This window comes from Hyla sarda, chromosome 6 (genome assembly GCF_029499605.1).
Source record: "Hyla sarda isolate aHylSar1 chromosome 6, aHylSar1.hap1, whole genome shotgun sequence".
In the NCBI taxonomy this organism is placed as follows: domain Eukaryota; kingdom Metazoa; phylum Chordata; class Amphibia; order Anura; family Hylidae; genus Hyla; species Hyla sarda.
The window spans coordinates 221,181,625-221,203,709 of record NC_079194.1 but is presented as its reverse complement, the minus strand read 5'-3'; the positions used below and the strand labels follow the sequence as shown (position 1 = coordinate 221,203,709).

General features: G+C 43.1%; 1 protein-coding gene and 1 long non-coding RNA gene across 2 annotated transcripts in view; one reads left to right on the top strand and one right to left on the bottom strand.

Annotated features, from left to right (window-relative positions):
- Window positions 1-7,449, top strand: part of LOC130276756 (uncharacterized) — a 48,704-nt gene extending 41,255 nt beyond the window's left edge. The window contains exon 3 of the long non-coding RNA XR_008845231.1: window positions 7,201-7,449. This is a non-coding gene — a long non-coding RNA (uncharacterized LOC130276756). The remainder of the gene's footprint in view (window positions 1-7,200) is intronic.
- The window catches only part of LOC130276748 (ovochymase-2-like), a 105,259-nt gene extending 85,759 nt beyond the window's left edge, over window positions 1-19,500 (bottom strand). Inside the window, exons 1-6 of the mRNA XM_056526574.1 lie at window positions 19,219-19,500; window positions 8,954-9,060; window positions 5,397-5,488; window positions 2,750-2,922; window positions 1,806-1,901; window positions 1,569-1,720 (exon numbers count right to left, since the gene is read on the bottom strand). Of these exons, the coding sequence (XP_056382549.1) occupies window positions 1,569-1,720; window positions 1,806-1,901; window positions 2,750-2,922; window positions 5,397-5,488; window positions 8,954-9,060; window positions 19,219-19,306 (708 nt within the window). The 5' untranslated portion in view covers window positions 19,307-19,500. The remainder of the gene's footprint in view (window positions 1-1,568; window positions 1,721-1,805; window positions 1,902-2,749; window positions 2,923-5,396; window positions 5,489-8,953; window positions 9,061-19,218) is intronic.
- Window positions 19,501-22,085: the final 2,585 nt, after the last annotated feature.

Sequence of the window (22,085 nt, the reverse complement as noted above, 5' to 3'; positions counted from 1 at the left end):
TATACGTAGCACTGTGATACCTTTTATCAGATTAAATGTTTAATTAATCAGCTCTGGTCTTTGATCTCTAAATATAAGAGCTCACCTTTCTGAAGGAAACTCTGGTGAAACACATTTATCAAAGGGTTAATTTGGTGACTTGCTGGGACTAATAGTGGATACCCAGAGGTCTGGTGGCTTTAACCCTTGCACCATTACACTCTCTCTAGCATCTTTGCTAGACCTATATTGTGTGATCATGACACCTCCCCCTTTGCTTTCCCATATTACCTCCTTCTCTTCTATGTACATTGTTCTGAAGGACCTGCAATGACATCATTAGGAAGGTCCTTTTTGATACAATGTAAATGTGTCTGTGCCACTATCGGCTCTGTGCAGCCCAGAAAGCTACAGGGCCACGCTCATATTACTGCACTGTTCCACAATTTGCACAAAATCACAGTATTTTGCTGTGATTTTACCCCAAAATTGTGCAACTCACTGCAAAATGCAGCATTGTGCCTGTGGGTCTATAGCTGTTCAGGGCCTCCCTTGGGAATGGGGTCTCCGGGCAATTGCTCAGGTTGCCCTTCTCAACATTGGCACTGTGTCTGGTATTTGAGCTCACTTCTGCTTTGTCCATTTAAAGCTAATGGGACTGCAATACCAGGCACAGTCACTACAAAATCTGGCTCCTTCAATAAGCATATTGGTGTGTGCGTGAGGGGTAAGGGGTACTAGGAGTAGGGCCCCTACAGATCTGAAATACCTAGGAAAAAAGAATAAGCATAGGTTTCCACACAGGTTTTTTTTCTGCCATTTTTCTTTTTCTTGGAATACTGTCACTGCAGTTTTTAAGCCAAAGCCAGAAGTGTATTCAAAAGGAATGGGAAATATAAAGGAAGGATTTACACTTCACTTTCATGCTGGATCCACTTCTGACTTTGGCTCTAAAACTGCAAAAAAAAAAAAAAAACCTGTGTGAAAACCTAACCTGAAAGGGGTTTTTCGGGATCTTGGTAAGGCCATTCTTATCTATGTACTGTTATTCCATGAGGAAATAATAACTAATGGTCAGATCTTACATAGACATCTGGGGTTGATGATACATCTCAATATCGTTACCTTCAGTAACTAAGAAAATCTTTGAGCTGCCATAATCTGAAGAAAAAATAATTTCAATAGTTATATAAATTGAATCTGAGCAGGGTTCCATGAACTGTATAAACCATTGAGGTAGCCCATGCAACTTCTATGGAGAACTTGGAGAGATGGGGTCTAGTCCTGTTAGTCCCAGTCCCACTAGAAGATGAGAACCTATACAGGACTCCCCTCTTCAAAGAAAAAACATTGTTAGCAAACAAATGATGGGGAATTGGCCCCTGGGCCATGGAAAGAAGGTGGAAGAGCAAACAAATGTTGGGCCCTTCTGTCCTCAGTGGCAAAGCCTGGCACCAAAATGGGATTTCATTTTGACATTTATTATAAGACCACTCACTCTGTTTATGTCACTACCTTTTATAAAAAATAACTTCTCATACTAGTCATGTATTGTATATGAACAAACATTTCAATCAATAACTGTGTACCTGACATGCATCTTTTTGCCCTTCTGGATATCCTGCACAAACCACTGTCTCAAATGCCAAACGGCGATCCACAGATTCCATGATGTTCAAACACCTTCTGTACTCAATAAGAGGTAATGTCACTTGTTGCAGGCTGCTAGGTAACTTGCCATCTGAAATACCAAATTGTAGTAAAGAGTAGTTGCATTAAGAAATAGTAGGTTATTCATGCATATTATTATGGCTTAGGTCTCTTACTTTCCTGAAGACGTCCCCAACCAAGAGTAATACACAGAGATCCTGCTGAAAATACATCATCTGGGTTTGGTAGACATGCTGGTTGGATATTTTTACCTGTAAGTTAAGAATGAAAAAATATGAACTTATAAACAATGCATTTGTACAGATCATAGACCCAAATTATAGTCCCTATCCCAGTGCATACTGTCATCTATGTGCGCCCAAATTCCCTAACCCCTGCTCATTAGGGCATATCGGAATCATAAAGGAATGTCCTCCACTTAGGAACTTACTTCTAAATGCCAAAACTCTCCATAAGAGCACTCATATGAATGGCCACCAGGTAATACCACATTTTCTTTGGATGGTTACCGCTGCACCTATTCTGGCAAAGTTGACTTTTTGCTTTAATACAGAGCTCAAATCCTACAGGGATCAACTGATCAGCACAGTGCTGACATTTTTAAAGAGGTTCTATGTGACAAGACAAACCACTTTAAAGGGGTACTCTGCCCCGAGACATCTTATCCCCTATCCAAAGGATAGGGGATTAGATGTCTGATCGTGGGGGGCCCTCCACTGAGGACCCCTGCGATCCCCCCTGCAGCAGCCTGGCAACTCAGCAGCCGGGAGCTAAGTTTTCTCCGAGGCTGATAACGGGCGGTGCAGGGGACAGGTCATAGTGACTTCACAGCCCTGCCCCCTCGGGAAGTCATGTCCGCCCCCTCAATAGACTTGTATTGAGGGGGGCGGGGCATGATGTCACGAGGGGGCAGGGCCATGACGTCACTATGCCCCATCCCCTGCACCGCCAGTCATCAGCCTCTGAGAGAACTTAGCTCTGGACTGCTGAGGTGCCAGGCTGCTGCAGGAGGGATTGCGGGGGTCCCCATGTCCACCATGTCGCCAGCTTTGTAAGGTACTCTCTGTTGAATTTTCCCAAAAGCATGACTAATATTTACCAAATTTGATTTGTCCTACAAGCTCCAATATTGCAATGTCATAGTTGAAGGGTTTGCTTGGATTAAAGTTGGGATGCTTGAAAATAGCTTTTATGGAGAAACTCTGTTCAGAGCTTTCTTTAACAGTAAAATCATGGTCACCGACAAACACTCTCAAATAACTGCCAATGTTTCTGTAAAGACCAAAAGAAATAGAAAATACAGAATTGCACTTGAAAAATTGTTCATATTTTGGTAACAATATATTCCACATTAATGCTTAGAATATATATATGTGTACACACACTAAAAGGTTATCAAAAAACCTACTGTGTCCATTAATAGTTTAAAAAACAATTTCTTTGTACCTTAAGGGTACATTCACACGGACGGATCCGTAGCGTATTTTACGCTGCAGATCTGCCGACAAAGGACCCCCACATTGTGCCTCAAGCTGTGCCTGCTCGTAGCAGCAATCCGCCACTACAAGCAGACACACTGTGATGTGCGAGTCGCCACGCTCATGCTCAGTGTACTCACACACATTGCGGCCGCTCCCCCTGCTCCCTGAACTAGGCTGAGAACAGCCGCGATGAGTGCGAGTATACTGCGACTGCGCATACGTGCTGCATCTTGCACATCGCAGCATGTCTGCTTATAGTGGCAAATTGACGCTATGAGCAGGCACAGATGGAGGCACAATGTAGGGGTCCATCATTGGTGGATCCGCAGCATAAAATACGCTGTGATCCGTCCGTGTAAACATACCCTAAAGGAGTAGTCTCATGGAAAGAAAAAACATCCCCTAAGTTTTAGATTGCGGGGGGCTGAGCGCTGGGGCCCCCCGCGATCTCCTGTATGGGCCCTTTGCTTCCCCCCCCCCCCCGAGAGGCGCAACACGACCCCCGTATAATCATTATGGGGGAGCCTTTCGTATATCTCCGGCTCTCCCATAGAGGTATATGGAGGGGTCGTGGTGGAGGTTTTTTTTTTCCATGAGAGATCTCCTTTAATTTTGTTCTAAAACATGATCTCTTTATAAGCCCAAAGCTCAAGACTGCCCAAGGGTGAAAATGTAGTGTTGACAAGTTATGTGCTATATTGCATCGTGGGCGACATGTTTTATCTGTCTGTAGCGCATGTGTTGCAAAGAGCAGGTAGACTCTGACAGGTCTTATGGGCACTAGAAAAGATTACTGGCTACAAGCTTGCAGAAGGAAGCGGTGTCAAACATCATTGCAGGCCCATGAACAGCGCAATGCTGTTATGGTGGTTAGTGTTATTCCAGAACACTGTTAAAGAGGGATCAGGAGGGTTGTTAAATAAAAAAAATTGGCACCAGCTATGAGAAAGACGTGGAGTAACCACTAAGAGTGCCAGAGGGGCCTTCTAAAGGTTGTGTTTAACAAGTAGCATAGGGGAGATGCACCAATGGGCTGCAAATAGAGCAAAAGAGATGTGGACAGCTTGAGTGGAGCTGTGAAGTAAGGACTGAGTAAAGTCACTATGAGACAAATCTGTGGGCTGAGGTCTGAGAAAAAGAGACCTGGGCAACCTGAGAGGTGCTGTGCAGCAAGTCTAGGAAGTGGCAAAAGGTAGTCTCCTGGAAATACTGAGCAGCACAGTAGGACAGGCAATAACTGGCAGTCACTTTGGTACAGCCTGTTGTGGCAACCCAGGAGTTAAATATTAGGTGACTGGAGGACTAGTATGTTGTATGTGCAGTAAGTCAACCAGACACAGAGGTGATGAATGTGGGTCTCTTTACTCATTAAACATTGGCAAACAACCTTCCACAATGAATGGAAATACAGCCTCTTATGATGAAATAGAAATGCAAGGGGAGACCCTTAGATTAATACATTGCGAATGTATGCAGGGTCTTGTACAGTCTATGTTTTTTTAAGCCTCTCTCTTCACTGGTTGTCTCAGAATGGATTTATACAATATAAACATAGTTGGCAGCATAATACCATATTAAACAGAAGTAGCACATGTGAATTGCAAAACACAATGCAATTTTGGTAATACAGTTACAACAGTGCAGATATCCTAAAACCAATATTCTAGCGTAACAGGATCCTGTAGTGGGACATTTTGTTTACGGGCAACCTTAAATATATATATATATATATATATATATATATGGGTCCCTGTCCTGAATGTAAGGACCACTAAAAATGATATTGTGCTACTTTTGTGAAGATATGAAGTTTTTGTTGAACAGAAGTCAGAACCAAAATGTGTCATCAGAATCACTCAGCCTCAAGTTCTTTTACCTCATTCTATCATATGTCGGCATACAATTTACAGTTTTCAAATGCTTTACACTTAATGGGGGAGATTTATCAAAACCTGTGTAAAGGAAAAGTTGCCCAGTTGCCCATAGCAAACAATCAGATCGCTTCTTTCATCTTGCAGAGGCCTTGCTAAAAATGAAAGGAGCGATCTGATTGGTTGCCATGGGCAACTTTTCCTCTGGACAGGTTTTGATAAATCTCCCCCTTTAAAGTCACTGAATTCTGCTATGTTAATAATGACCTGTCTGCATTAAGGTAGAGATTTCCATCATGTTGTAAGATAAACACAGATACACTTATCTAAATGAGCCCTGATGCTGTCTAATATCTCCTTTTAAATTCCAATATAAAATAAAATGGCTTCTTACTTGTCTATTACGCAGTGAGCAGCTGTGAGTACATATTTGTCACTAATAACGGTTCCACCACAGAAGTGTTTCCCATCTTTCTTTAAAGATGCCTTAAAGAAGAAAAATATTATAGAAATAGACATATTATTTTATAGTTTTATATAGTTTGTTTTTTTCTTATACATTTCTCGTATAGCATTAGTGCTGGATAAACTGTCTATAGTCTCTATAATTAACCAGATTAGAGACTATAGACAGTTAAAGATCTTTTTTTGACCAAATGTCACATAGGGATCCGTGCAGACCTGGATCTAGCTCCAATCACTGTCTTTACCTTCTTGGACGATGCGCCCTCAAGGGGGCCCCAACTAGGCAATGGTCCCTGTGCTGAACAAAGTGCAGCATCAAAAACTATCAAATAGTTCAGGCCAAGAACACACGGGCAAAAGCAGTACCAAATCAGAAGAGAAAGGGGGGAGGTGGGGGGAGGGTATTTCATTAGGGGAATTACTGTTTTTGTGATATTCATATATTTTACTCAAAAATTCATCCCTTTACAGTTGAGTTTAGTGTGTAAAATCTAAACTTGGTCACTGATGTGAAAATTTTTGGGCAATTTTTTGTAAAATTTGCATTTAATTAAACATACAAACACATATGCAAATTGAAAGCTACGCCACCAAGATGAGAAAAGTATTCGCTGTTGCGCACACAGCGCAAATTGAATATTCTCTATCTAAAACTAGCTAAATTTCTATCATGTTACATAATTTTTCTTTACAATATTCACTATTTTACCCCTGACAAATCTTCCCTAAAGAGAAAACAGGAGTAAACCTGAGGGTCAGAAGCAGAAGTTTAACGAATACCTACAAATTGACCTGATAGTATAGTTCTGCTATGTAATCCCTTTCAATACAAAATAAAAATAAAATTAATTTAGTACAGCAACAATGCCACCTGTTAGATGTCAGATAATACTCTGGACTATAACAATTCCATAAAAATAGAATATGAAACTTACTAGTAAAGGTGTAAAAAAAAAACTGGTGAAAGTTTGCTACCATAACTCTCTATGTTAAACCCAATAAGAGTTGTTGTCAACATTATTGGCACCCTAAAATATCTTAATGGCATGTCCAAAGACAGTAACAAATTCTCAACATAAAAAGTACAAACAGAGTAAATAACATGAAAAGGATAAAGGAAACCCTTCCCTAATACTTGCTGGCACAGCCTTTGGCAACAATGACACCTGCATACATTTTTGTAGCCATCTGTAAGCTTCCTGCACATGTCTGCAGGTACATGTCTGCAGGTAGTTTGTTTATTTCTCTTACACTTGAATGTTTATACGGTTTCTTTTCCCAGCAGCAGATTTTAGCTTTTTTCCAGAAGGATTGTGGTTTGTCTGCGTGACTTCTGGCAAAGCTCAGTTGCTTTTTCCTATTACTTTATTTAAGCAGATGGATCCTCCTTGGCTTTTGCCCATAGAGCCATATTTTGTTCAGTGTGTGTCATATGTTATGGGTTAAATCCAAAACTCCAGATGTCTCCAGCTTTGCCTGAAATTTTTTAAACCAACTTTTGCAGGATTGTCTTATATTCCTCTTTCAACCATGTCCTAGAAGGTTCTTGACTATTTTATAAGTAGCAAACTTTTTTAAAAAATGTTACTTATTAAAGTTGGGAGTCCAAGGTCTTTGCAGACCTATTTAGGCTATTCACCTCTGCTTCAGAGGCTCTGTTCGGGCCTGTGTCAGATTCCATTAAAATAACAGGCCAAAAAAATGCAGCATGTATTATTTTTTTCTCCAATTAGGGTCCTGCAAAATGACGCACATCAGACGCCCATCAGACGGAAACTTGATAATCTGGAATGGAATGTAATCTGTGAAGGAGGCCCCAATGTAGATGTGAACCTAGCCTAAGCTGCTTGTGCCTGTTCATAATATAATTTTCTGTACTTCTATAATGATATAATTGTATATGACAAACCATTACATACAGTATGTACTGTCTGAACTGCTGTATTTTATACACTACTGTATGTACAATGTTCTCCGTGGCATTCTTGTTGTATACTTCCGATCTTTATGGTTGTAATCTATTGTTTGCATTCAATAAACTTGATTGTTATATTTAAAAGGTGATCACAGATAAGGTGGGGAAACAGATTAAGTGGGTCTTCTTTCTAATTAATCACAGGTTAGTCTGATTATGTCCTTTGTTTCAGACTGAACACAATGACCATTAATTGTGTCCTGACATTGATTTTGCTGTATTATTTTGCCCCTGCTCTCACCCCCCCCCCCCCCCCCCCCCCCGACCACTGTCCCTGCCTGCCTGACAATCCACCCTAGGTAGCAGACTCTCAACGGGGCAGCGGTCCCTGCTCTAGACTTAAGTGCAGGGGTGCCACAAGTCAGAACATCAAACAGTACAGTAAAAGTCATGGAAACAGATCAGGACAAGAAGGGAAAACCAAGAGAACTGACAAACAGGAAACCAGGAAGATTTAACAGCAGGTATTCTGAGTACAGATAAACAGAGAACATTACAAGTTCAGGAACATTCAATAAAAAGCAGAAGTACTAACACACAAGGCAAGGGCATAGTAACAAAAGCAATTAGTAAGGTTTATACAATTGTGAAGTACACAACACAAACAAAACAGAGGAAAGGTCAGGATATAAGCCAGGGTAAAAATACACAGGATAAACAGAATTAAAACAGCAACAAGACAGAAAGACAGGACAAGACTAAAATCAAGACAAACAAGTCAGAACTGCAAATCAAGAGCCACACCAGAATGATGAGGAGGAAACTAAAGCAGCTGATCCAGTGCATGTAACTCATCACTGACCAGCATGCACAGCCTGTCCAATAGTTATATATCTGTATATATATATATATATATATATATATATATATATATATATATATATATACACACACACACACACACACACACACACACACACACATACAAGTAGTTTCACTAAACACTTTATTGACATGATGTACTATTTCAGGGGAGCCAATAATGTTGTATTTTCACAGCTCCTGTTATTAGTGTTGTCAAATTCCATATCTCTTTGCAGGTCTATTCTGGGAACAACTGGTGGATTATCAAACGTTTTAGAATACTTAAAGGAAATATGTCATACTAAAACGTATCCCCTATCCCCCCAGATCACAGGGGAGATCTGACCGCTGGGGCTTCGGCGATCTCCTGTATGGAGCCACAGCTGTCCCTGGGAGTGGCACGTCACAACCCCCGCCCGAAGTGGGGGCCCCCATGCCCCCTCCATATATCTCTATGGGGGAGCCGTTCGGCAATCTCTGGCTCCCCCATAGAGATATATGGAGGGGGGTAGCGGTGGCGGGGATCGTGACGTGCCGCTCCAGGGGAGAACCGGGGCCTCAGTAAAGGAGATGGTGGGGGCCCCCCGCGATCTAAAACTTATCCCCTATCCTGCAGATAGGGGATTCGTTTTTTTGTATGAGACTTCTCCTTTAATGCCAAGATTACACGAATTATGTTGTGTATATTGCATAAGATTGGAACCTACTATCCATGGACTTTCCTCTTTCTTTGCGGCGGTCCCTCCAACAATACGAGACAGAAGACTGTAATATAAAGTCGAATTGACTGCAGGACGCTCTCCACACCTAGAAACTAACACAGCAGTTCACAGATATTTTGCATTACATTTAGGCTACACCGGCAGACACTTCTCATAAAATAGCTGTATTTTGTACTAGACATCCCGACTTGATCAACCCAGAAAAAGAAGATAAGCCTGGAACTGTCACAAAGATGAAAAGATACACTGCTTCTAAATGATGTGCTCTATATGGTTCTGTATTTAGGTCACTTGACAGATCTGCAGCATACTCATCAGCAGAAGAAAAAAAAACGCTGAACCAGCCCTTATTGTACAATCAATTGCCAAAGAATGCCCATAGTGGTTGTCACCCACCTTTTAAATGGGCACTGTCGTGAACTTTGTTTTTTTTATATGTTGTAGTACTGATGTTTCCCCAGAGAGTTGGGACAGAAGGGTTATACTATCAAAGCCCTATACATTCTGTATTGCATTCTTAAAGGGAACCTGCAGTTTCATTGTGCCCAAAGGCAGCATGACACAATTACAGACTCTCTCGTGACAATGATCTATGATTCCCTCTTTATGGTTGTACCATTTTAGTGTAGTTAGTCATAGTTGAATTTTCCGAAAATATGTGGTTTGATCCAAATTTATTCACAGCAAATTACTTATGGTGGCAGAATGAGACAGCATGGAGCTGGCATCAGGATGAGGAAAACATATGGTGGCAGAATGAGACTCAGGAGTCCTGAAAGTGACCTGGTAACAGAGTGGTGCGGTGGGTGGCAATACCATTACCCCGTGACAAAGGTGGGTGAAAAAAAGAGAACTTGGCATCAGATGTGTGGCATCAGGCGGGTGGCAGGATCAGAATAGTAGATGAGGCAGGTAGGCAGAAAAAAACGGTCTCTTTCCTAAAAGTGTTAGTGTGCACAAGTATTGAGGATATGCATTACGTAAAACTTGACTTTTAATAATATGCTTAGAATAAAATATATGGACCCCAATTATTATTTTTTTTTAAATCAAACAAAAGGAAAGGTGTACAAAAAACACCATGTGCCACCTACACCACCAAGTATTGATGTGATGCAAAGACCTCTAAAAAGGTGGAAGGGAACAACATATGGTCCATTGTAAGCGGTGGGGGTAAAAACTTCCCCTGTAAGGCCCTACTCTCGCATTATTAATTCCCTTCTTGGCAAGTGTTACTCGCTCTAAAAAGGGGGGCCCCACACAGGAACCTCTCTATTTCCACCTACAAACACTGCCATTCCCCGGGGTTTTTAGATGGAAATAGGGATTGGTTCCTCTGTGGGGCTGCACTTTTTAAGACGAGTAACACTTTCCTCAAAAAGGTGGAAGGGAACAACATATTGTCCATTGAAGCAGGTGAGGGTAAAGCTTCCCCTGTAAGGCCCTACTCTCGCCCAATTAATTACCTTCTTGGCAATTGTTACTCACCCTAAAAAGGGCAGCCCCACACAGGAAACTCTCTATTTCCACGTAAAAACCTAGTAATATCTGTACCCTTGTTCATGATATTTAGAGATTCTCTGGTGTCTGGTATTGTGCCAAGGGACTGGCGCAAGGCGAATGTGGTACCAATCTTCAAGAAGGGCTCTAGGTCTTCGTCAGGCAATTATAGACCGGTAAGTCTAACGTGCATTGTGGGTAAATTGTTTGAAGGACTTATAAGGGATTACATACAGGAATACATAGGGGATAATAGTATTATAAGTGATAGCCAGCATGGGTTTACTAAGGATAGAAGTTGTCAAACCAATCTAATTTGCTTTTATGAAGAGGTGAGTAGAAGCCTTGACAGAGGAATGGCTGTGGATATAGTGTTTCTGGATTTTGCCAAAGCGTTTGATACTGTCCCTCACAGACGTCTGACAGGTAAGTTAAGGTCCTTGGGCTTGGAAACTTTAGTTTGTAACTGGATTGAACACTGGCTCATGGATCGTACCCAGAGAGTGGTGGTCAATGATTCGTACTCTGATTGGTCCCCGGTAATTAGTGGTGTACCCCAAGGTTCAGTACTGGGCCCGCTGCTGTTTAATTTATTTATCAATGATATAGAGGATGGTATTAACAGCTCTGTTTCTATCTTTGCAGATGACACCAAGCTTTGTAGCACGGTACAGTCTATAGAGAATGTGCATAAGTTACAAGATGACTTGGATAGACTAAGTGCCTGGGCATCCACTTGGCAAATGAGGTTCAATGTGGATAAATGTAAAGTTATGCATCTGGGTACTAATAACATGCATGCATCGTATGTCTTAGGGGGGATTAAACTGGCAGAGTCACTGGTAGAGAAGGATCTGGGTGTACTTGTAGATCACAGACTACAGAATAGCATGCAATGTCAGGCTGCTGCTTCCGAAGCCGGCAGGATATTGTCATGTATAAAAAGAGGCATGAACTCGAGGGACAGGGACATAATACTCCCCCTTTATAAAGCATTGGTACGGCCTCACCTGGAATATGTTGTTCAGTTTTGGTCGCCTGTTCATAAAAGGGACACTACGGAGTTGGAAAGGGTGCAGAGACACACGACTAAACTAATATGGGGCATGGAACATCTTAGTTATGAGGAGCGATTAAAGGAGTTACAATTGTTTAGTCTTGAGAAGAGACGTTTAAGGGGGAATATGATAAACGTATATAAGTATATAAATGGCCCATACAAAAAATATGGAGAAAAACTGTTCCAGGTTAAACCCCCCCCCCCCCCCCCCCCCAAAGGACGAGGGGGCACTCCCTCCGTCTGGAGAAGAAAAGGTTTAGTCTAAAGGGGCGACACGCCTTCTTTACCGTGAAGACTGTGAATTTATGGAACAGTCTACCTCAGGAACTGGTCACAGCAGGAACAATTAACAGCTTTAAAACAGGGTTAAATACATTCCTGGAACAAAATAACATTAATGCTTATGCAGAATTATAAAACTACATCCCTTTCCCTTATCCCCTTACACCCTTCACTTCAATTCCCTGGTTGGACTTGATGGACGTATGTCTTTTTTCAACCATATTAACTATGTAACTATGTAAATGGCAGTGTTTGTAGGGGGAAATAGGGAGAGGTTCCTGTGTGGGGCTGCCCTTTTTAGGGCGAGTAACACTTGCCAAGAAGGGAATTAATAATGCGAGAGTAGGGCCTTACAGGGGAAGTTTTTACCCCCACCAGTTGCAATGGCCCATACGTTGTTCCTTTCCACCTTTTAGAGGTCTTTGCATAATATTAATACTTGGTGGCGTAGGTGGCACATGGTGTTTTTTTTTCACCCCTTTCATTTTTGTTTGATTTAAAAAAAATGTTGGGTCCATATATTTTATCCTAAGCATATTATTAAAAGTTAAAGGGTAGCTCCCACCATCACTTTTCTTTTCTGTCCCTGCCTATTACCCATCTATCCCTAACCTCCTCCCTGCCTTAAATTTTTTTTTTTACATATTAAAAATGCTTTTTTGTCTGCCTGGTAGCGTGCTCACTACCAGGCAGACTTCCCCAGCAGGCACCACGTCACTGGTGCCTGCTGGGGCCGGCACTTCCGCCCGAGTTCACCTATACAGGGTGCCTCCAGCTGTTTCCCCACTGCAACTCCCAGCTTGCCCTGACATCTATTGGCTGTCAGGGCATGCTGGAAGTTGTAGTGGGGAAACAACTGGAGGCACCCTGTATAGGTGAACACCGGAGCACATACCGCTCCCCGCCGCGCAGCCCGCGACCCCTAGTGGCTGAATTTAAAAGTGATTTTAAACTGTTTTAAAATCACTTTTTTTAATTCAACTATATTAGAGATATGTTGTAGTACTACAACATATCAATTTTTTGTTTTCATGACAGTGCCCATTTAAGTTTTACGTAATGCATATCCTCAATACCTACTTGTGGTCTGATGCGGAGGAATGTCTGGGGAGCAGTGCCTTAAATACTGTATGTTATGCACTACCCATATTTGTGAAGTGTTGGTGTGGCACCATGGTCAATCTACTCTGATGCATCAGGCATTGGTGGGTGGAAATTCTGGCTGATCCATGCCTTATTCATCTTCACAAAGGTCAGTCTCTCCACAGGTCAGAGCAGGCGCAGTAGAGGGATATGTCATTACTCAGCGCCGCTAATCAGATGACGTAATCAGTTGTATGTGTATAAAAAGATGAGCCTTGTGAGTGAGCAGTGTGTAAACCAGAAGAAGCACGCAAGTGTGAAACGGTCACCGTTGTTTGTCATGCGCACCTGCTTGTACCCTACATGTGTGAATAAAGCCTGAAGTTTTTGGTGAATGACCGCTCCATTCTCTTTCTTTGAATTGTGGATCTGGCTGATCCATGCCTTATTCATCTTCACAAAGGTCAGTCTCTCCACATTTTTCATGGACAGACGAGTTCTCCTTGGGATGACTATGGCCACACTACTGGCTGGGCAGGACAGCTTTTCCAGGGCAAACTCTGCTAGTTGCGGCCACAAATCAAGTTTGGCTGCCCAGAAGTCCCGCAGATCTTCAAGGTGTGTTGGCAAGGTCATGTCAAGGTATGCCACCACCTGCTGGTTTAGGTCCTGCTCCAGGTCTACCTGCTGATGATGAGTTGCTTCACTATGCGGGTAAAGAAAGCTACTCACCAGCGACTGTAGACTCACACTGCTGCTGATGGAGCTGGTACTGCTCCTGCCACCCCACCCCTCCCCAGCAGCCATGGCAGTGGAAGGTGAGTGCAGAGTGCAGAGGGCTTCCCCTCCCCCCCCCCAGAGTCAGACCTGCGAGAGGATGGAAGATGGCACAGATAGGCATCGGCCAACTGACTACGTAGGATGTCTCTGTAGTATGTCAGTTTGTCCTCCCTCTCAGTGGGTGTAAAAAAGGCCCCCATTTTGTGCAAGTAGTGAGGGTCCAATAAGGTGGAGAGCCAGAAGTCATCCCGCTGTAGAATGGTGACAATTCGGCTGTCACTACGCAAGCAAATGAGCATGCATCGTGCCATTTGCGCAAGTGACTGGGAGGGACTCCCTGTCTCCATCTCCACTGCATACTGCCATGGTGTGTCTGGGTCCCCTGTCTTGCCTTACTCATAACCCTCTAGCTGCTCCTCCTCTCCTGTCAGATGACTAGAAAAACCGCCCATCTATTGAAACCTAAACTGTGCTCCACTGTGCCCCTCCCCCTCCTCCTCCAGTTCAGCTCCCACAGGGCTCATGTGGCAGTGAGATGTAGGCGCCATGCCGCCAGTGCCCTGACCAGCCATCGTTTCCGACACGTGTTGTAGTAGATGAAGCAGTGGAATTATGTTGTTTATCCCATAATCCTGACCAATAATGTGGCTTCCTCAAAGGGCCTGAGCCACTGATTGACATTGAAGTTACACAGGGGAGTCCCCCTATCTGCTTGGATCATCAAGAAATTGATGATGGCTTTTCTCTTTTCATATAGTCGGTCCAACATATGGAGGGTGGAATTACAACTTGTGGAAATGTCGAAAATCAGACTATGTTGGGGGATGCCGTTTTGACGCTGCAGCTCAAGGGGGGAGTGCAAAGTTTCCTTACCATTGATAGGATGTCTTGCAGATGGGGGGGAACACTTCAGGAACTGCTTGACAACCAGATTGAACACGTGTGCCATGCAGGGCGCATGGCTCAGGCTTCCTTGTCGCAGCGCAGACAAGATGTTCTTCCCGTTGTCGGTCACCATGGTTCCCAATTCCAGTTTTCATGGAGTAAGCCGTGATTCAATTTCTTCATGAATGACTTTTAGCAGTTCCTCCCCTATGGGACTCTGTTTGCCAAGTCAAACCATGTGAAGAACAGCGTGACACCGTCACGCCCTGCACACATGGTGTTGTGGACATGAAAATGACATACATTTTACTTGTGATCCTAGTCCAGAGAGGCCGCATGGAGTTGGAAATATGGCAAAATGGAGTCTCTTACCTGGGGTCTACTAGTCAGATTACAGGGGCTTTTGTAACATTAGAAAGACCACCTGGGGGGGGGGGGGGCTGGCTAAGGCGGGGGGGGGGGCGGAGACAACAAGAAATAAAACCCATTGAACAGGCCCAAGCGGTGTCTTTTCTCTTCCTGGGCTGGATACCATCACACCTCCTATTCACTTCCTGTGGGGCACACCCCTACCCCGATCACAGATTGTATTATTTGGTTTTTGTTTGATCTCTTGTGCCTTTCTATTGCAGGATTGAGCTGAATGTTAGAGTAGCATGGTGTGCGATGTATAGCTTAGGGAACCTTTGCTGTGTATTGTACTATCATGCTTTGTGTGGCTGTAATTTATTGTACGACTTGTAATGACTGAACGGAAAATAAAGCTCTTTCAATCAAAAAAATTCACTTCCTGTGGGGCCTGAATCCTGAAACAAAGGAATGCAACCACTTGTCCACTGCCTCTGCTCCATTTTCATACCTGCTGTAAGGGAGTCCCGAAGCTAAGTATTCTCAGTTATATTCTTTGAGTGTTTTAAATATATATATATATATATATATATATATATATATATATATATATATATAGATATATAGATAGATATAGATATATAGTATCTTTTAAGGAAAATCCACCCAATAGTGTTTTCTACTACATTTGTTGTATCTATTAGTAATATATTTTCCTCTTTTCTCTCTTTCAGTTTAGAGTGTGTTTTAGTTTTTTCAATTGTGTATTAAACCTCTTTATTTAGTCCGCATTTGGGTGTGTAGTGTTGATTTGTGCATTGGATGCTAGGATATAACTCTTCCAAAATTCCTATAAATAGGTTGGTCTGTGGGTTGTTTATGATTGCGTTTGGTCTCTGGTGATGCAGCTAGTTAAATATCTGCGGTCTGTGTGAATATATTGTATTCACTAGTCCGCATGGTCTCAGCCATTTTGTGTCTCGGACATTTTGTGTCCCAGATGCATGGTCTGCAGATGTTAACTGGTCGTGTGACCCTTGGAGCCAGATATAATTCAACCCCAGAGCCACGAACCACAACACATGGTATGCCAAAGGGTCACTGAGACTTGTCTTTGCAGTATAGGCTGAGGACACGGTGGAGGATGAGGAGGCGGGGTCTCACACTGTCACAGGACCAATGGGCTGAGAGTGTGGAGGAGGAAGCGGCGTGACCTGTCCAAGTTGGTGTTGTGGCTGTGCAGGAACCACATTCACCCAGTGAGCCGTAAAGGACATGTATTGTCCCTGACCATAGTTACAGCTCCGCATGTCGGCGCTGCCATGCACTTTGGTACACACCGACAGGCTCAAAGACTGGCCAACCTTCTGTTCCACAAAATTCTGTAGGGTTAGTACTGCCTTTGGCAAAAAAATTACGGCTTGGGACTCTCCACCTCGGCTCGGCACAAGCCATCAATTCTCTGAAAGGTACAGAGTCCACCACTTGAAAAGGGACTGCAGCACCGGCAACTTGGATAGGAGCACATATAGCTTCTGTGCCGTTGAATGAGTGGGCACATATTGTTGTCTCTTGGACATGGCTTTGCCGATGGATTGCTGGCGGAATGACTGGCTCGAAGGAGGAGGAGCAGGAGCATTTGGAGCGACATAAGATGGGTTTGACACACAGCTCCCTTTGGCTGAGGTGGTGGATCCTTGGCTGTCTGAAACAGGGAGCGGCGTACCACTTGGTGATGCAGCAGGCTGGACCACCACATTGGAGCCACAGTTCTCCCAGATCGCTTTATGGTGACGCTGCATAGGTTGACGCAGGGCCGTGGTGTCAACATTGGGACCCTGGCCATGCTTCACCTTCTGTCGACACATCTTGCATGTGGCCATGTTAACCTCCTCCGGATGCTTGATGAAAAACTGCCACACCGCTGAGTAGCTGATTTTCCCAACAGTCCGCACTGATTGACTGCTACTGCTGCCAACTTCAGGAACCCCTGTTTCATTACCTTCCGGGAAGCAGGTGGTCTACCCTGGGCACGTTTGGCTCCAGACTTTCCACTTCTGCCACTATGCTGACTGCCAAACATCACCTTGCTGGCTCAGCTGCTGCCTCACAGGCTACGTGAAACCCTCTTCTGATGATGATGTAGCCCCTTCTGCGCTCGGCTCCCAAGTGTGATCAGCCTCATCATCAGAGAGTTGTGTCTGCACGTCACTGATGTCCTCCTCAGGTTCCTCAAAAGTGTCTGCTTCAGGAGCCTGAACGCTCGCAACACCGCCTCCCATGCCACTCTCCTCATCACTACTTGCCCACCTAGCGGAGGAAGCGGCGGATGTCTCCTCCACTTCTTGACTGGGCAGTAGCTGCTGACTGTCCTCTAGATCATCCTCACTAAATAGTGGAGCTGAACCCACAGTATAAGATACTTCTTTGGGGGAAGGAACAGCATAGGACAGAGGCAATGGGAGGACAGGGTCTGCTCCCGGGCCATGCCAACTGAGGGTTGTGTCTGTGGAACCCACTGACTGTTGACTGCGGGGGTCAAATGTCACTTGTGATGAAGTTATTGACCGTGTTAACTAATCGATGACGGCAGATGGGTTGCTGGTCGAGACACAACCGCTAGCTGATACTGGGAGCTCAGGCCTCTCGCTGAGACTCCTGCTGCCACTCGCCCCTAATCTGTTGCGACCTTTGCCTGAAGTATTTAGGCCTCTGACACTCCTCTGTGCAAGTTCTGGCACTTCTCTGCCTGACATACTTAGTGCGTATATGAGGGGAGTACAATACACTCCACTACAATCAAAACAGTATTTGTGTACAACACCAGCCGGTGTGTACTTTTGGCTGGCCTTTCACAGTATCTAGGCCCTTAAGACTTTAACAGGAACAAAGTAGTACACCACTAAGATGTACCTATGAGGTATGCACTTATGAGGGGAGTACAATGCTCTCCAGCACGCTTAAAAAACTATTTGTGTACAACACCAGCGCTGCAGCACACAGTCACTGTGTACTACACCCAAACTTACACTCTCTCTCTCTCTTAATCTCACTCCCTTCCCTATCAGTGCTTCTAGGCAGGATTTGGGCTTGAGGTGAATCGCTGATGTTCTGTGCAGCACACTGCTCTCTGCCCCTCTCTGTAATAGAACACTGTAATGACTGGGAGGTGAACCGCTGCTGTAAAAATGCTTTTTTGTGCAACACATAGCACTGTCTGTCCCTCTCTATCTCTCTGCAATAAAAGGCTGAAGTGACTGGCCGCAAGATGGCTGCCGATGATATAGGACTGTGACATCACAGGGGTGGCTGGCTGCTGATAGGCTGCATGTGATTAAGGGTCATTCCGCCTACCCGTCTCCCCAGGATTCCTTGCCCCATGTCCTCACATGTGGATCCGCCATTTTAGATGCCCTGGAGCCTGGACCGCACTAAAAGGAGTTTAATGAACCGATTCGCAAGATCGAATGGCGGCTATATTCGCATTCATTGCAAATCACATTTTTCCTAAAATTCGTAACAAATTCGGATTCGTAAGATTCAATTTGCTCATCCCTAGTCATAGTTGTATTTTTGGCTGAGATTGAAGCTCTCGGGGTAGTCTTACAGCTCAGATTCAGATCTTGGATCTTCAGATTGAGATCTCTAAATCAGGGCCGACAGACCACTCAGTTGACTCTGAGCCCTGTTACAAGCCGAAGTAAGATTTATGATTACTTATAAATGGCACAACTGTTCAGAGTGAATCATGTTTCATTGTTATAAGGGAGACTATCAGTGTTTCATGCTGCCTGTGATCTGGGCAGCATGAAACTAGTGACAGCTTACATTTACCTTTACTGCTGCAGTGGATTAGACAGGACAAAAACATATGATATACTATTAAATTACAGCTATGTATTGTACTGATCCATTAGATGACCCCCATAGCCTATACTGTAACTCCTCCAATTCTATGAAAACAAATAAATTGTGGTGTGTTCCATTGGATGTATCTTCTTCTAGAAGAATTACTTCTAAGGGTCGGGTCACATGTGCCATAATTTGCTGGGTATTTGCTGCTGCATCTTTTCCTACCCATTGATTTCAATGGGTAGGAAAATACGCAGATGAAAAAAATACGGCATATGTGACCCGACCCTAAGGGAGTATAAAGAAAAAAAAGCTTATTGTTATCTAATTTTCAGTCATAAGGATTCTGCATGCTGCTTTATAGGATGTGCAATATAATAACCTGTGTAATAGCTCTTCTTAAAAATCATATCTGGAAGCTGAACTTATAAATGTACAGTATGATAGGAGTCGAACTTACCTCTGCCAGAGCTGCCAGGTTCCCCTCTTCCTATTTGTGCCATTACTGTAAGCATTATCACAACAGAAGAAAGGGATGTCTTTGCCATGTTGTCTAACCTAAGTGCCCAGGGAGAGGCTGGCAGAAGTTTTATAGGAGGCTCTGGTCCACTGTGGGAGAGCTGGCACTGATTTATGAACAGCCTGGTTGATTATTGACTTTTCACTAGCACATCCTGCATTGTCAGGTGTAGCCAACCATTGTATCTTTTGTTGGGTGCAGAACTTTACTTTCTCCCAGCAATTACCTTCAATTTGAAAATGTGTTCAAGCGTAAGTGAAAATCAAGACAAAGTCAGAGAATAATTCCACATAAGAATAATGTGGGACGATAAAAGAGTCCGAAAACAAAGCACAGACTGATAAGAGATCAAGATCTAATGGAAATTAGTCAACTTTTATAATCAAGAGAATGATGGATGTGTCAAGTCTTTGGCCAGAAAAGTTACCTTTCCTGTTCAAGGAACAATGTTTCACCTATTATCCTCCAATCTCAAACTTACATTTTCCTCATAAAGGGGAACAAAATTAAAGTGGTATTCCAGAGTTGTTTTTACGTGACTATGCTACAAGGGCTGTAAAGTTAATATAGTTCATTATACAGTGTCTGGACCTGTGTTTCATGGTGGTCTCGCAATTGTTCTGTGATTTTTGCTCCAATATTTATTTTTAACAGCATACAAAGTGTTGTCTCAGATTTTCCCAGGTTGCAGTGCAGCCCAAGACATTACATCACTAGTCAAGCGTTCAGAGGGAGTCTGTCTTTGCTTCAATGGGTGGAACAACCGCTGGGTGGGAGGAAGATCACTCTGCAAGGAATTGTAGTTTTGCAACAGCTGGAGGCTCCTTTGTTAGAAAACACTGGTCTATTGCATTGAAAGTGTGTTTCAATGGGTGGGGTGGCTGATGTGTGGGAGGGAGACATACTTATGAACATGCAATCATGGGACTTGTAGTTGGAGGAAGGGAACTCAAACAAGAAGGATTAAGATTTTTTTAATAGAAGTAATTTAAAAATCTGTTTAACTTTCTGGCACCAGTTGATTAACCCCTTAAGGACTCAGCCCATTTTGGCCTTAAGGACTCAGACAATTAAATTTTTACGTTTTCATTTTTTCCTCCTCGCCTTCTAAAAATCATAACTCTTTTATATTTCCATCCACAGACTAGTATGAGGGCTTGTTTTTTGCGCGACCAGTTGTCCTTTGTAATGACATCACTCATTATATCATAAAATGTATGGCGCAACCAAAAAACACTATTTTTGTGGGGAAATTAAAACGAAAAACGCAATTTTGCTAATTTTGGAAGGTTTTGTTTTCACGCCGTACAATTTCTGGTAAAAATGACATGTGTTCTTTATTCTGAGGGTCAATACGATTAAAATGATACCCATTATTATATACTTTTATATTATTGTTGCGCTTAAAAAAAATCACAAACTTTTTAACCAAATTAGTACGTTTATAATCCCTTTATTTTGATGACCTACAACTTTTTTATTTTTCCGTATAAGCGGCGGTATGGGGGCTCATTTTTTGCGCCATGATCTGTACTTTTTTTTGATACCACATTTGCATATAAAAAACTTTGAATACATTTTTTATAATTTTTTTTTTAATAAAATGTATTAAAAAAGTAGGAATTTTGGACTTTTTAAATTTTTTTTCGTTCACGCCGTTCACCGTACGGGATCATTAACATTTTATTTTAATAGTTCGGACATTTACGCACGCGGCAATACCAAATATGTCTATAAAAAATGTTTTTTACGCTTTTTGGGGGTAAAATAGGAAAAAACGGACGTTTTACTTTTTTATTGGGGGAGGGGATTTTTCACTTTTTTTTTACTTTTACTTTTACATTTTTTTACATTTTTTTTTACACTTGAATAGTCCCCATAGGGGACTATTCATAGCAATACCATGATTGCTAATACTGATCTGTTCTATGTATAGGACATAGAACAGATCAGTATTATCGGTCATCTCCTGCTCTGGTCTGCTCGATCACAGACCAGAGCAGGAGACGCCGGGAGCCGCACGGAGGAAGGAGAGGGGACCTCCGTGCGGCGTTATGAATGATCGGATCCCCGCAGCAGCGCTGCGGGCGATCCGATCGTTCATTTTAATCGCGAACTGCCGCAGATGCCGGGATCTGTATTGATCCCGGCACCTGAGGGGTTAATGGCGGACGCCCGCGAGATCGCGGGCGTCGGCCATTGCCGGCGGGTCCCTGGCTGCGATCAGCAGCCGGGATCAGCCGCGCATGACACGGGCATCGCTCCGATGCCCGCGGTTATGCTTAGGACGTAAATGTACGTCCTGGTGCGTTAAGTACCACCTCACCAGGACGTACATTTACGTCCTGCGTCCTTAAGGGGTTAAAGGGTGTACTCCTTTAAAGGGTGTTCTAAAGTCATCTCAACTACTTCCATATACCTGTTCTGTGTGTATACTAAAGAATGTGGCTCAAAGCGAATAAGTCATAGGGCAATGGGGTTGATTTTAGAACAAACTTCCTGTTCACTGCCAGTTCACAAAAAGATAGCCACAGAATTATGGTAATCTCACAACATAGCCATTTAGCAACAAGACAAGCGCGGATCCTTCCTAAGCATGTCCATTACTGTCTGGTAGGTATGTACTAAAATCACCTTATGGTGGGATAACCCCTATATTTCTCGACTCCAAATAAATGGTTGGATCAAGGCCTATTCTTCAGTTACTTAAAATATTATTAAATGACACACCAGAAATGTATCCAGGCCCCTTTTGAACTATTGTATTCAGTTAACCAAGATACATTCTTCTTCTCTTACAGTACAGA